The following is a 15,735-nucleotide window of genomic DNA, read 5'->3' as shown; positions in this document are numbered from 1 at the left end:
ATTAATCAGTAACTAACATAATTGTTAGTTACATCTCTAGTAGGATTAACTTTTTCAATCTATACCAATAATAAGCTTGTTAAAGAGATATTACTGATGATGATGATGATGGCTCGGCCGGCTCTGATGTTCTGACAGCTTCATCTTAACGAGGATTAAATTGAAACGTCAGCTTCCTGTCTCCTCAGGTGTTCAGTGGAGGATGTTATCCTGCTGAACCATCTGGTGGCCAATCAGAATTATTCTCTGGGTTTCAGCCCAGAGCCGGTGCGTTTAGGGAGCGTAGGACTCCTCTGTTAGTAGAAGCTGTAACCAGAGCCCGGTATCGGACCGGGTCGCCTCGGGTCGAGCCACAGCTTCAGGTGTTGAAGAGGACACAGCAGCGCTCTGCTAAGTGAGGACTAGGTGTGGACATGATATCCTGATCCGGTAGTCCAACAGGAAATCCTTCCACAGGGAGACCCGAACGCTCCCCGACTCAGAACCTTTTGACCGGTTCAGGTCCGGCATCAGGCAGAACCTGAATATTAAACCCATTCAGCAGCATTAAAGCCTTCAGCCTCATCACCGTTCTCTGGATTAGATGAAATGAAATGTTTATGACTGGAAATGATTTATTGGATTACTATGAATAATCAATTATTGAAATAATCGATTAGTTTTTTGAGAGCATCAATAAATATCAACACTGTTGAAAATATGATTAAATTCAGAACTGTGTGCAGTTTAGTGACACAAATCTGTGACTGGTGACCTAAAAGAAACATGGAGAATCAGGGATGCACCGATCCAGTTTTCACTTCCGATACGATATCTGAGGATCAGTATCGCTTGATGCTGATCTGATTCAGAAAAACAGCTGAATTAGCTTAAAATGTTTCTTTTTTAAAAACTCGAAGGAAAATGTACTAAATTACAAATGTATTTGCTACCTCTGGACCAGTACAGTAAACTGAAACACACCAACAGCTTCAGCAGCTGGTCACACAGTTAAAACAACTTTAATTAGTTCAGTCAGAGCAGCTAGGAGTAATTATTCTACACTGGCTTATTTATTCAATGTGGAATAAATAATAAATACATAAAAATAATCTGCAGCCAATCTTCTTTTAAATGGCTCAGAAAATGCAGTTAGGAATCCTAAATATAATGTCAAATAAATAATAAAGCATAGAATTATAGTGGGCAGATCTGCCCTTATGGATCAGGGACATTGTTATTGTTACTCAGTCTGGAATGTTTTTACAATATCGGACCAATTCAGATACTAATATCTGATCAGTTCATCCATAGTTACTAATGGGAATGTTTTTCAGGAGCTATAATAGCTGCCATGCAGTCACAGCCAGACAGTTACCTAAAAATGCAGAAATAAATGGTTTACCGCTTTATCGTTATAACAATATTACCAGAAAATATCGTGATAAACTTTATGTCCATATGACCCACAAGATTCCTCACATGAAGACAAAGATCCTGCTGAATCTCTGCTGCTCTCCACAGCTGATTCACTGGAGTCACACACACACACTCACTTTCAGCTGCAGTGTGTGTGTTGGTATATGTGGTTTAGCCTGCCTTTTGACGTGTGTGTGTGTGTGTGTGTGTGTGTGTGTGTGTGTGTGTGTGTCTCTGGGGACTCCCTCAGTCCTGCCACGCTGCTGCATGTATAAAACGGAAAGAGATTGATTAGACGATCCCCTGGAAGCACTTATTCCCCTCACCTGGCCTCGTTCTTGAACTAATCTGCCCACAGCCATCACAAAACAATTATCACCATGGTGATAATTGTTTGGGTCAGGGTTCTGTGGAGTCCAATCAGGCTTTTTTCTCATTTTTCCACCAGGGACTGTAGATTAAACCGGAGGGAAGCGACTGAAGCCAGTTCCACTGAGGGCGACTTACAGGAGACGTTGTTCTGAAGGATTCCCTTCACTGACACATAAAAACATCCAGACTCTGAAGAACCAGCAGGTGTTCAGTCACTGCATAGAGGAAGAGTCTTTAATGAGCAGCAGGACAACATTAATGCTGCATTTAATTATTAAAACCATGCTTTTGGTTTAAGATTCTGTAGGAAGCAGCTTCAAACGGACCAGGATCTCAATGCAAAGAGAATATAGAGTTTAATGACTCCAGCCTCAATATCCTGAAACCATCAGGCTGGGAGTAAATTAGCTTTAGCGATGGTGGAGAGGAAAAACTGCACTTTAACAGGAAGAAACCTCCAGCAGAACCAGAGCCAGGCTTGGGGTGTGAATGTTTTACCATCTCAGGATTTGATTCTGATTGTTGGAATCCCAGACTCAGCAGGAGCTGCATGAAGAGCAGATGAAATGTTGAGTTTAAAAAGCAGAAATACAATTTTTCTGTTTTTCTTCTGATTAACTGGAACCTTGATGAAATATGTTATTAAATGGATTATGAATGGAAAACAGAGAGTAAACATGTTGACAGTAACTTTGAACTTTAACTGCAGAGAATTGAAACGGCTCAGAACAGAGTAACGACCGACTAAAAGAAGCATGTTGGGATTGTTTTAGGACAATTTTACTGTTGCTGCTGCTGCTGCAGGCGTCCAGCTGACCTGCTGCTGCTGCCAGGGAGCTGACCCGCTCCTGGCTCTGGTTCTGGTTCTGGAAATGAATGGCTGTAGTAAACTGGGCTGAGTGCTGAAGGCAGCTGGACCGGCTCCAGCCCAGCGGCCTCCGGCACTCGGCCTGTAACCTGTTTTTCCGAGCCGTCTTTAAACGCAACATGAGCGCTACGACGCTCGCGCTGGGTTTCCACCTGTGAAGACCTGCTGCTGCTGGGCGGAGCTACGTAGGTTTGTGTTAGAATCACGGCAGCAAATCAGCAAAAGGCAAAGAACTTTTCACAGTTTTTCCCTCCAAACTAACCGACTGAGTTGAGTAAAGCTGCTGGATGCAGGTAATGTTAGCTAAAAGATGACTAGCTAATATCAATACAGAACCTTAAGCTTAACAAGTACCTTGTAGGCTACCGATGTTGGTGTCTATTTTCAGCTACATACATTCATTTCACCCCCAAGAGTCGATGCCCCTCCCCATCAATAATCAAATCAATAAAGTGTCATCAGGGTGTTGATGCTTCAGATGTTTCTGTTTTCCATAAAACTGCTCAGTAATATTAATGTTGACTTAGTTTGTTGAATATTTTCTCTGTTTTTATCTGTCCTGAATCCTCCCAGGTGAGCAGAGACTCTGTCTGGACGGGTTTAAATGTTTCTCCACCTTCTGTTTGCCGAGCCGCTTCTGAGCCGTGTGCTGCCTCACGATGTCTCCATTACCACACACACACACACACACACACACACACACACACCTGCACCATGAACACACTCACCTGCTGCTTTCAGGCGCTGCTGGAAACTCACTTCAGGTGTCGCTTTGCTCTGATTGGCCGAAAGCAGTACGAGGTGATTTACTCAAACACACACTCTGAGGTGTGTATGGCAGTGTTTGTGTGTGTGTGATGGTAAAGTTACAGTCATAACCTGATGGAGCAGAAACCTGTTTTTATTTCACTGTTTCTGAAGGAAACGGGAAATTCAGCCAGTTTAATGTTGACAGTGATGGAGATTCTGCATCTATCAGGTATTTTTACCTGCACTGGAGAAACGTGAATAATTCCTTAATATCAATGAAAATCTATTTGTTCCACAGGCAGATTATTTCACTTAAAATGGATGAGTTTCTCTAGATCTCGCTGAGACATCAGTCCTCTAATCCTGGAGATTCTTCAGGTGAAAGAAGTTCGACTTTGTAAGTTCTAGTGTACTATGATATTTGCACCAGAAACCAGACCGACACACTTTGGTAAAATTAAGAGTTTTTTGCAGTTCGTCCTGCTGGTCGGCTCAGCTAATCGACTCAGATTCTCCAGGTGTGAACAAACATTTCCTGTGGTTTTATGTTGCATTAAGTTTAGTTTGTAAATGTGATTTTTTTTTTGGCTTGGATTCACATGAACAGAAACAATAGCAGCATTAATGAAATGTAAATGTAACCTGGTGTTTCTGGAACATTCCTGTGCGGATCAGGAAGTTCTTCCCAAAAACAGGAAGTTTCCTGTTAAATCTCCAATCTTACCTGAGTTACTGAAAATAAGAGGTTAAATATTTAAATTTCAGCAACTCTTTCAAACTAAATCCATCAGTACATTTTACTTAACTTCATGTCCCTCCCCATGTTTTACCCACCCTGCTTTAGTTTCACCCTGGGACGAGCGATTTGAATGTTTTCTGGCCGTTTGCACGAAGCGCAGCCATTAATGCATTACTGAAGGTCTAATCCTGCTGAGAAAATAACTCTAAAGCTGCTGTTTCATAACCACACACACACGCACACACACACACGCACCATAATGGCGTCACACAGCTGTACTTCCTAAATCTATTGAAGGGCAGACTTCCTGCGGTGCGGCTGCTGGATTACGCAGGTTAATCTGGGTTAGAGACCTGGATGAGGAGTATCTGCTGGTTTCTGTTGGATGTTTGTTGGAAAGTTGGGTTTATATTAGCGGAGAGCTAACAGACATAAATCTCATTCAGACTGAAACTCTGAACCTGATAACAACATCCTGGAGTTTTAATAACTGAAGGAAATATGTGAACCTGAAAACAAAGCTGATTAATTCATATCGTGACATTTTTCACAAACTGACGGAAGCAGCAGAAACGCAACTTCTTCTAAGATGAGGAAGGATTTGCTTAAATGTTTTGATTTATTCTGTTTTTCAGTTGCTACAGTTTTATCTGCTCAGCCTCTGAAAAGAATAAAACTGAAAATAAAATATTCCATTAGAAAATTACCTTCACAGAAACGATTCATTTCTGGTTCCAATTTATTACATTTAGGATTTAAATTTTCTCATTTAATAATAAATTTAAGGAAGCAGAAATTTACTAAATGGCTATAAATTAATAATTTACAACAGTGTGCAGAGATCTTAGGATCAGTTTTGTTCATTTGCAGAAATAAACAAAATTTTACATGAAAACACCTTTATGCTCTCAGAAAAGAGTAAAGCTATATATTTTTATTTATTTTATTTTTTTTTTTAGATTTTTTTAAAACATCCACCGTCTTTCTGATGAACTCGGCGCCGTTTTTCATGAACTGTTTGATTAATTGGAAGATAATCAGTGAATTCAACCCATTTTTTCATTGGAGTCACAGAAGGACAGAATGATGGATTCCTCTGAGTTTCACATCATTTTAACTCCAACATATTGATGGAGTTTTCCACAATAGACACATTTATACGCGTCACTGCAGGAGAAAACGGATCTAATTAATGCCGGCTCAGTCCCAGAGAGGTTCTGAAGCAGAAAGATGAAAATGAGATCTTCAGGTTTCTCCAGCTGAACTTTACCTGTTCAGAACCACCAGCATCATATCTTCAGACTTTAATCCAAAAGATATATAAAAATATCACTGCTTGTTCTTTAAAAGTATTTTTGTGCCATCGGGTGTCCATGAAGTCTGAGGAATTGAAATGTTTAACTTAGAATTGAAACTCTCTCTGATCCAGGATTTCAGCTTCTTAAAGGTGATAAACTAATTGTAGGATTTTCCACTCAAACTCAGTTTTACCACCTTCTATTTGTCCCAAAACGCCTCCATGGGCCTGACCCCAGTGCATGCTGGGAGCTGATTGGTGTTTGTCTTAAACACCGACCCAGCCTGCCTGACTGATGCGTTCATGTCGCCATGCCGACGGTGGCTTCCTGATGCAGCTGCCATTGCTGCCGAACTCGTCCGTCTGTGGAGGTCAGAGAGTCGGTCGACTGGTGAAATGTTCTGCTGCAGCGAGTCATGATGTTCAGAGTTACTGTACCTGCTCTGAAATGCATCATGGTCCACCAGCGCCCACACAGATCGTCCCAGAGGTGGAGAACAGCTGCAGCTGACCGGCCTCTCTGGTTCCTCCTCAGTGTCCGTGGAGACGACGACATGTATGGTGAGGAAATAATCAGGAGCAGTGGAGAACACTTTAGTTATCGATTAATCAATAGATTAATCAATCACATCAAAAAATTGGCACATTCTGCAGATTTTTCTTTTTAGCCATTTTTATGCAATGTTAGAAATACAAAAATTTATGGAAATAATTAAATTCCTTTTTTAAATGATCAGATATTTTATTGTCTAAGATGTCTTTCCTTCAGTGATTCCTGTTCATTGTAAATAACAGCAACACCTGCAGCTGAAAACACAAAAACTTACCAAGTATTTTTGGTCTGTAGTTCTGAGTGCAAATGTCTTCTTGATGCACTTTAAACAAGACAAAAATAACTGACAAGTAACTTACCACAAATAAGTAGGAGCCTATTTTAAGTCAACAATTCCTTAATACTGAATAAAATATTCTGCTTCCGTTGGTTGGCTGTTTCACTGATGAGATGTTAAAACCAAGCCGACCCATTAGGTTGGACTCTTTCATTTTTCTCTCGGCGCCATCAGAACCTTTTGGTCCTGAAGTTTCACCTTCTGGTGACGGCGTCTCCGTCTGCAGGAGAGCAACTTGATTATCTGCTGCGTCGCCACCTACTGCTGCTCATCCCTCAGATAACAGGATGTAGAGGTTATGTTGATGGAAATCATTAAAATCCACATCATTAGCAAACAAGCCATCAGTGGTGTGTGTGTGTGTGTGTGTGTGTGTGTTCAACCCGCCCACGCTGTTGCTGTGCAGAAGTGACACAAATCCTCCTCTGCTCAAAATCTCATTTATTTATCAGAATGCAGATAAATTGTCTGCTGTTAGAAGAACAACATTCAGGTTTCTCCTGATCCATCGTTGGCATCATGGCTGCTCTGCTGCAGCGCTGGGAGAAACAGGCCTAATAAAAGCAGAGGTACAAACTGCTTCCTGACTTTGGAGCAGCAGAACTCCCAGGTGTGAGGAAGTGTGTCATCCCCAGCCTTTGGTTCAGCCTCGGAGAGCTGCTGCCTTTTGTTGTCGGATCAAATGTTAGGAATGCTTTGTATGACAGAACAGTTTTTACCTTCCCACCTCGGCTGCTGAAAGCTCACAGGAGGAATTATTTGAAGTGCTGTGAGAACATAAAAGCCTCCACATGAAAGTTTCCGGCAGTAAAACCGGCCTAATAAACACGAGCCAAAATAAAACGAGGCTGAGGACAGCAGGAGGATCCAGGGCCTGAACACCTGCAGGGGGACCGGCTGGACGCTCCTGTCCATTTAGTCTGACCTGTGACTCTGACTCTGGTTCTGCTGTGGGAAGCTGTTTGTCTGAAAGCATCACTCACTGATAACAGAGTCTTTAAGGTCACAATACCTTCATGTTTTACTCACCGTCTCAGAAAGCTTTAGGCCTCCTGGCTGCTGTTCTTCTGGGTCCTGCAGGTGTTTGTGCAGATTTAGAAAGCAGCTCATTATTTTCATTTCTAACAAACTTTAAGTTCCTGAGTGAGAGATTCTCAGCTGGTAACGGACGTCTCTGCCTCGGTTAAAGCAGGGCTGGGCAATGCATCAGCAACTATATATCAATATGTCACACATCAGAACGAACTGGACATATTTACAAGTTTAATCATGTAAACTTGTAAATATGCATATTTACAAATCTCATCTGTCTGCAGAGTGTGTGTGTGCAGAGTGTGTGTGCAGTGTGTGTGTGTGCAGCGAGTGTGTGGCTCAGATTACATGCGATTCACCCGGTTCTTGATAAAACTGTAACCTTCATTACTACAGAATGAAATAACTGGAATAAAAAATATCTTCTGGACTCTGCTGTCCAACCAGAGCTCAGGATCCTTGGTTCTGATTCGGATTCTGTCGGGTCACTGAGTCAGAAGCCATTTGGTTTTTGTTTTTTTAGGTAAGTGATGTTTCTTAACTTAAACGTCTGCTGTCTGAAGCTGGATTAAATTAGATTATTCATGCTTCACTGCATCTGGTTTTGATTATTTTAAGTCTTTTTACGTGTTTGAATAAAAACGATGTTGATCTCCACTGATGGTTCAAAATGAGTCTGACTGACTTTTAGTTAGTTTTAGATGGTCGGATATTTTGAATTTCCTGTTTTTGTTTTATTTTCTGTGTTTTTGTCTCCAAGCCTTTCTGGTTTCTGACCTGTGAAAGTTGCTTCATAAACTAAAGTTTGTGTTGTTCTGTTCTTCTCTTATTAAAAACCAACAGCAGCGATTTGTTTTCTAACGAGCGCCACAGCTCAACAACTGGGAACCTAATTTGGCCTCAGTGTCTAATTGCTGCTCTTCAGCTTAATGATAATAGTTTAGTTGAATAAGATGAAATGATTTCTCGGTCTTTTCTCGTATGGTGGGCATTCTGAGGTCCTGCTGCAACGTTCCTTCATGTGAAGCTTATGCAAATAAACCCGGGTCTCTGGGAGCTGTTTCCATCCTCCCTGGGTTTTAAAGCAGGTTTGCTCCATGGTCAGAGACTATTTTCATGCAGAGGAAATAAAAAGCCTCTTTCCTACCTGCTCTCTCCCTCCTGTCCTGTTATTTTTTCTGTTCTTTAATCAGCGTTGTCTTTTCGCCACATGCTGAGCTCACCATCTGCCGCTGCTGTCAGCGTCCTCAGAAAGTCATCACTGTTTTCCTGATTATCTGGTTTAATCGCCTCGAGATGCAAGGTTAGCAGGGAAAGCGGCTCACATGAGGTCCAATAAAACCTCAGGCAGCGGTAAAGTAAATCCACTCGACCTTCAGTGTCTGGCCTGAACTTATGGTAGATATGAAAACATCAGAGCTCTGCTGCATTATAAGACATTCTGTATTTCTGTTGCTATATCAACTTTTAGCTTCATGTTCTCAGTTTTTTAGGCTTGCAGAGGTAACAGCTGAGCCAGCAGCTAAACGTTTTCCTGCCACGATGCTCTTCGTCCTGCGTTCAGGCTGACTGTCCAGTTTACTGGTTTGATTGGGACCAAAACATTTGTTCCATCGCAGCTGCTGTTTCTCTTTCTCTGCTCTGAGTCAAACCAACCAAACCTTTGGAAAACCTTTAAAACATCATTAGTTGGAATTTATTGACTTCACATTAAATCAGAATCTAATCATGACAAGAAATTTATCATGATAAACAACAAACAGTAAATGATGTAATAAATGCATCCAGCAGGTTTTAAAATCTGCATCCGTCCGTCCATCCATCCATCCATCCATCCATCCATCTCACTTTCTTGTTTTTATTCTTTTTCTTCTAACCTTTTTTCCTTTGTTTTTTGTGCTTTTTTGTTTTTTCCAATCCTGGAGTGTTTTTTCTTTTTCTCTTCCAGTGGTGCTTTTTCTTTTTTCTGTTATTTTTTTTCTTGCTTCATCTTTCTTTTTCTGACTAGTTTTCTTTTTTCTTGCCTACTTGTTTTTTTCTGTCCTCCTTCCCTCGCTCCCTCCCTCCTCTCTCCTCTATGAATGAATGAATGATTTGGTGCCATGGCAACAGATCCAGAAGGAATCCCAGTCATCCCTCTCTCCAGCAGCATCCTCCAGCTCATTCTGGGGCCTCCCAGTTCATTGCCAGTCCAGACTGGTTTCCTCCCAGTGGGATGTGTCTGGCAGCATCGTGATCAGAAGTTGACTAAACATCCAACAGATCGATGCATCTTTCCCAGCAGTAACTGGTTTGGAAATGTTTGGAAACTCTTAGTTTGTTTCTGCAGAAAATGTTTGGTGAATACAGAGATGAAATCATTCTGAATGTCTGCCTTTCCTCTTTTCTCTCTTTCTCATCGGTGCTGCCATCACTCTGTGACCTTTACATTTATTACATTAGCATGAAAATGCAACTTTATAACACTTGGAATGTATTATCCAATAATTATTGCAGACGGCTCTTTGCAGTATGAATATAGAGGAGATTTACTGCAGCCTTGGTTCTTCTACATTGTTCAGCTGCTGGTTTCCGTCAGAGAGGAACCAGGTTAACCTGGGGATGAAGACGACGAGCCCGCAGCATGACGGACCCTCCACTGTGTTTAACAAATTAATTTCAATTAATTTGTTAATTTAATTAATTAATTAAATTAATTAATAATTAATTTCACAACAGATTTAACTGTTTGAAACGAGAGTTAAATCTGAGAAAATGAGAAGAAGGCAGGGAATAATTTCTCTGTTAATAAATGTACCAACCTTTCTGAGAGTTAATTTAATTATGAATAATTGAACATGATACAAACCACGAGTCTTCATCTTTCCTTTACACTCTGATCTGATCCACTTTGGATTATTTTATTTTGTGCTTCATATTTGAATAGAACTGCCAACCAGGCCCGTCTAAATGAGGGTGAACTGGATCAAATTAAACAGAAGGTCTGTCTTCCTTCTTCACACGGTGAGATTTAAAATTATCAGCTGAATTTAAAACCAGACATAAAAAAATCTCAGGTTTCAGGTCCAAACCACATGAACTGGTTTCACTCACCAACATTCAGACGCCAACAGGAAATCTCAGAACCTCTGCAGACGAACTAGCTGACAGAACCCGTCAGCTGGACGGGTTCTGTCAGAATCTGTGAGGTTCTGCAGTTTGATCCAGGAAACAGACAACAGGAAGCTGGAGGTTTAATATGAGTGAGCAGCTTCACAGTGAGCTGTAAATCCTGGATCATCTGCACCAAACGGTCCAAAACCAAAGATCAGAGTTACGTCACTGTGGCAACCGATACGACCCATGACCTGTCGGTTTCTGACGCCCATGTTTGGTGTGTTTTCCTTCACAGTGGGTCCTGAGAGGCTGAGGAGTGGGAGGCGTTGGACTGCATGAGGAGGCCGAGCGACGGGACACTGGTCCTCCTAGTCCTCACCTAGGCCCCGCCCCATTGACCCTTGACCCCCCACACTGCCCTGACATGGTGAGACCCTGTGTTTACTGGGTGAATCAGTGGTAGAAATCCCAGTTTGTCCCAGTCTCCAGTGGTTTCTGGTCACCAGCTGCGTTTCCATTATAAATGTGTGTAAAATCTTTGTCTATATTCTGCTAAATTCACCATTGCTGCGTTTTTATTAGATAAAACATGAAATTAAAATAAGCTCCTCCTCCTTCCTGTCGTCTTCTTCATTTCTGATAGTGGTAACATCAACGGTTGCTGATCATGAACCAAAAATGTTTTTCCATTGCAGTTTTACTAGAAAACACCTCATCTGGCGCAAAAACATTTTGTTGAAAAACGACAACTTTTCGACATTTTGGTGTTTCCGGTGAGCAAATTTATTTTTTTTAATTTTAATTTGCACAATTGTATGGTTCGTGGAGATGCAGCTACTAAGTCCGATATATGTCAAATGACATCAACATTTACTGTCTTGAAATTGGCACTGGTCTCTTTAAGAATCTCCTGCTCTTTCTGAAGCTCCACCTTCAGGAAGTCATCCCAACATGGCTCCTCTACTAACCCCTGAAGAACTTTTTTACCAGCGTCTTTCTGAGCAACAGCTCCTATAATGAGCTCCGCTGTTCCACCAGGTGTTTGCTAATTGCTGCTGGCTAGTCTGAAGGAGCTGAGTGTTGGGGGAAGATACTCTGTCAAGTCCAAAAAGGACCAAAAGTGTCTCAGAAGGCGGATTGATGGTTCTGATTTGATCGCAGATCAAAAGTTTTGTTGCAAATCGTCAACAGGGCATCAGAAAGATTCAAGTTATCTGCCAAGAAGAAGCTAGTGTGAAGCTAGCAGAAAGCCGTCATCTTCCTGAACTTCAGCCTGCCTGCAGCTAGGGGGCGTTTTGTTCTTTCATCTGGAAAAATCTCACCCTGAAAACATCAATAACGTCTTTCTGCTTCTCACTGAAAACTGTTCTGTCGTCTGTCTTCCTCTGGAGGTTTTTAACAGGGAAACCAAATGTTAAAGCAGTTTTCTCTGCTCTGAGTGTCACGTTAAAGTAAATGTCAGCTACGGGCAAACTGAGGATGTAATTAATTAAGTCAGTGAGCGTCGTCTAACTCCTCCATCCTGCAGGTAGCGGCCTTGATGGAACAAATGGCTCCGATCCAGAATCCATGTTGACGTCTTAATCTTTCATCTAAGCGCCGTTAATGTTTAGTTTTCTGGGTTATGGCTGTCGACACGACCCTCGCTCTCCTTCGCCCCTGGCAGCTCAGAGATTAGCTGGGCTGTGATGAACGACCTCACAACTCCCCTCACAACCACCATGAATTATTAACGCGCCGTCATAAATAATGTGCCGTAATGAGGAGCGCTTACAGGCTGCGGGGGGTGGAGGGGGGATGCAGTTTAACAGGAAGAGAAGATGGAGCGAGGCGGAGCGGCGACCTTGGACCTGATGGTCGGTAGATGGAAGAGCTCCAGCAGAAACAACCCGACATCCCGGTTCACTCTGCTGCGGAGAGAGGACAGCTCAGTGATGTCACAGAGGTCAAAGTTGAGCAGCTGAAGCTGAATCAGGGCCATGATGCTCAGACCTGCTGCAGCTCAGGATGCTTCAGGTGTTTCTGTTATTTCTGACACCACAGTTAAAGCTGCAGTTTGTAAATTTTATAAAAATGTTTTTTTTTACATATTTGTTAAAACTGCTATCATGTTGTGATCATTTAATATGAGACAGAAAAAATCTGATCTCATCCTCCTCCTTGAGCTGCTTTTTAAGAAATGCACCAAAAACAGCCAATCAGAGCCAGTGGGAGGGCCTTAGCGCTGTCAGTCATACTTGGGTACACGCTGCTAAATGTGCTAAGACTTTCCTCTTGGCTCTGATTGGTTTGTCGACTTATTAGAACCATTATAGACAGATAATGAAAAATAATTAAATTGTCTTTAAAAATTCTGAAATGTTGGGATTAAACTCAGAAATGACCAAAGGTCGAAAATTTTTAACTTTTGAAACTCAACTTTCTAGATAATTTGAGAATAATTTAAAATTCCTAGCAATTTTTTTATTTGTCAAATTTCCTTGTTTTCTAGAAATTTTCTGAGATCTCAAAATTTTAGATTTTTTTGTCAGAAGTTTACTACATTTTTTTCTTTCTACAATGCACAGTTTGGTTGTTTCTGAGTGTATTTCTGCAGTTATTAATGGGAGAACCGGGACAAGGCAGAGGAGCTTCATTTTTTCCCCCACAGGTTATATGATGTATACTTTCACAACATAAAGAGAATTTTAACAAATATGAAAAGATAATTTTTATAAGAGCATCTTGAAAGAGTCCAGGTTTTTATCTGTTAGGACAGCTTCCTGCTGTAAGTGGAGACTAATTATCTGTGTGATGCTTTGCTTTGATGATCTGCTGCTGATAATTCCTCTCTGCAGCATAAAACCCAAAGTTCTGCTGGTTCTGTGCTGATGACCTTTGCAGCGCGGCGTCCAGCCGGGCTGGAAGTGGAAACACTCCTGGAAATGAGCGTCATGGAGGGAAAATGCCACTTCACTTAACGACTAAAAAACATCAACATATGAGCGTTTATATGGCCGCCGTCCTCATCATTCACATCAGCAGAGCTCGTCTTCTTCTATGGTGGCTGTAACTCTGCTGCAGATCCTGGATTTATGTCTGCAGTTTTTAATCAGAGGTCCAGAACCAGAACCAGCTCTGCTCAATAAAACTGGATCGTTTGTTTTCCTCAGAAAGGCAGCAGCTGTAATTAAAACAGCCGTCTAACTCGTCTGCCTCGGTGTTTTACACATGTGGGCGGTTGGGCGATGAAGGTTTGATTACAGCGAAGCTGCAACTAACAATTACTGTAGTCATTGATTTAATGTATTGATTATTCTAACAATTATCGATTAATTGGATTTAGAAAAACATTAATGGATCACATCGCTGAACTGTGTCTTTCTGATTTTAAGCTGTTTATTTGGTTTATATACGTATAAAAGTGTCTCCAGTGATAAATGAATGATCTCCATGGTAACCTCCAGCTGCTGTGCTTTCTCTCTCTTCTCGCCCTCAGAGGTCGTTCCGGTCGTTTGCGAACGACGACCGCCATGTCATGGCCAAACACGCCGGCGTCTACCCGGCGCCGGAGCAGCTGGAGGCCGTCCAGGCGCTGGTGTCCACCACAGAGGGAGCTCTGAAGAAGGTCTCTGACTGGATGGACGGCCTGAAGGACTCGCCAGGGAAGACGGCCAGCTGTGATGAGGAGGAGGAAGATGCCGCAGAGACGGAGTGAGTCTGATTATGGGCCGGTGTTACACACTCAGTGGGTTCACCGTAGAAACGGTGACCCTGTGCAGATGTAGAGGGGATGTTGGCGCTGTGAGTAATCGGGCGCCGGCCGCCCTTCCTCTGCCTCAGCCCAGCTGGAGCGCCGGTTCTGTGCGGGGTGACCCGGGTCGGCCTGCTGGCCAAAGGTCTGCTGATCAGAGGCGACATGGAGCTGGAGCTGGTGCTGATGTGCCGACCCAAACCCACCAAGCTGCTGCTGTACACCGTCAGCGCCAACCTGCCCCTGCAGATCCAGGTACGGAACCATCAGCACGCCCGCCCCTTTAAGACGGGCAGGACCCGCCTTAAAGGGGCGGTGTCATGTTAAATCCACTTTACATCTTGTTATAATGTTATTTCTTCATCTGAAAGAAACCTGGAGTGTTACTTTGATTCTTTCATACATGTTTGAGAAATCCCTTAATCTCCATGGCAACCGTTCAGCTGTGCAAAACGCCTGGATGGACCAAGCTCCGCCTTCGAGACGCAGCTCCTCCTCCAAGCTGCAGGGCCTCCACCTCACAGAGCAGCTTTCACAACTCGGCTCCTTCAGACTAGCCAGCAGCAATCAGCAAAAATAATAAATTAAGAAATGCTGTATAAAGCTCGAATATCATTAATAAAAAAACTGCATCAGTCCAATTCTAGCTGCTGCCCAAAGATCTGATTTATATTTTTTTTTGACAGCTTTAATAAATGTGGATATTGCTAGCGGATGGGTTGTTGTGGTGCAAAAGAAAACGGTAAAAATGGCCCACAGCATCACTGTTTTCATCAGCATTTCTTTGTTGAAGGTTTTTTAGGCAGTAAAAGATCAGAGAACAAAGTGTGGAAAAACCTGAGGTCAGGGGTCAAGCTGCGTTTCCTAAGTGTGTCGCAGCAAACGGTGACTTCACCTCCAGAGAGTCGCTGTGCTGTGATCCATCCCAGAACCCAGAGGATCAGTCTGGATCCGCCGTTCAGAGGCTGGAGGATTTCCTCCGTTAATTACTCACCACAGCTTCTTCATCAACAGAGGAAACTGTCTGAGGATCTCATTTCCTGCCGCTAACTGCAGCCTGACAGGCCTGATGGATGGAGCCGATTTTACCTGACAGAGGCTGCAGGTGAAACGTTCAGATGGAAATGAGACGGAGCGCCGAGCTGGCAGGAAGCTGCAGACAACACGGCTCTGCTGCCGCTTACTTCCTGTTCATGTCGTCATTTAAATCAGTGCAAAAGAAGGAATTAAATTTTCTTTATTTTATATTACTGATTCATCACCTTCCTCCTGATAAAGCTTTGGAAAGCCACAGAAAATCCCATTGAAATGTACAACAGATTTAGGAACACTGGGAAAAATACTTCAGGAAAAATAAAAAAAATTATACAAAATATACAAATAAAAAAACCATTATTTTCAGATTTCAGCAGGATCAGATGTATTTTCGTAATTCCAATTTGCTCAGTTTTACAGTGAATAGAAACGCAGCTACTCAACTGACATTTATTATTTTTGAATGTTTCTTTTCTGCATCGTTTTTTTGTTTTCACTTTGACACCAAAAATGACTGAAACATCT

The 15,735-nt window shown here is 42.3% G+C and overlaps 1 protein-coding gene and 1 long non-coding RNA gene across 3 annotated transcripts in view; one reads left to right on the top strand and one right to left on the bottom strand.

Annotated features, from left to right (window-relative positions):
* LOC106956336 (spermatid perinuclear RNA-binding protein-like) overlaps positions 1-15,735 on the top strand; it is a 48,459-nt gene that overhangs the window by 2,685 nt on the left and 30,039 nt on the right. For both annotated transcript variants that reach the window (XM_015047121.1, XM_015047122.1), the window contains exons 2-4: positions 10,738-10,869; positions 13,921-14,135; positions 14,265-14,430. In XM_015047121.1, the coding sequence (XP_014902607.1) occupies positions 10,867-10,869; positions 13,921-14,135; positions 14,265-14,430 (384 nt within the window). In that variant the 5' untranslated portion in view covers positions 10,738-10,866. The remainder of the gene's footprint in view (positions 1-10,737; positions 10,870-13,920; positions 14,136-14,264; positions 14,431-15,735) is intronic.
* On the bottom strand, positions 1,552-7,228 carry LOC106956338 (uncharacterized). The gene is made up of 3 exons (XR_001426753.1): positions 7,218-7,228; positions 3,361-3,366; positions 1,552-1,630 (listed from the first exon to the last, which is right to left on the bottom strand). It is a non-coding gene; the product is annotated as an uncharacterized LOC106956338 (long non-coding RNA).

This window comes from Poecilia latipinna, unplaced genomic scaffold (assembly GCF_001443285.1).
Source record: "Poecilia latipinna isolate Pla-1442-1.1 unplaced genomic scaffold, P_latipinna-1.0 Scaffold808, whole genome shotgun sequence".
NCBI lineage: Eukaryota > Metazoa > Chordata > Actinopteri > Cyprinodontiformes > Poeciliidae > Poecilia > Poecilia latipinna.
Note: the sequence above shows the minus strand (reverse complement) of the source record. Positions and strands in the feature narration are given on the sequence as shown.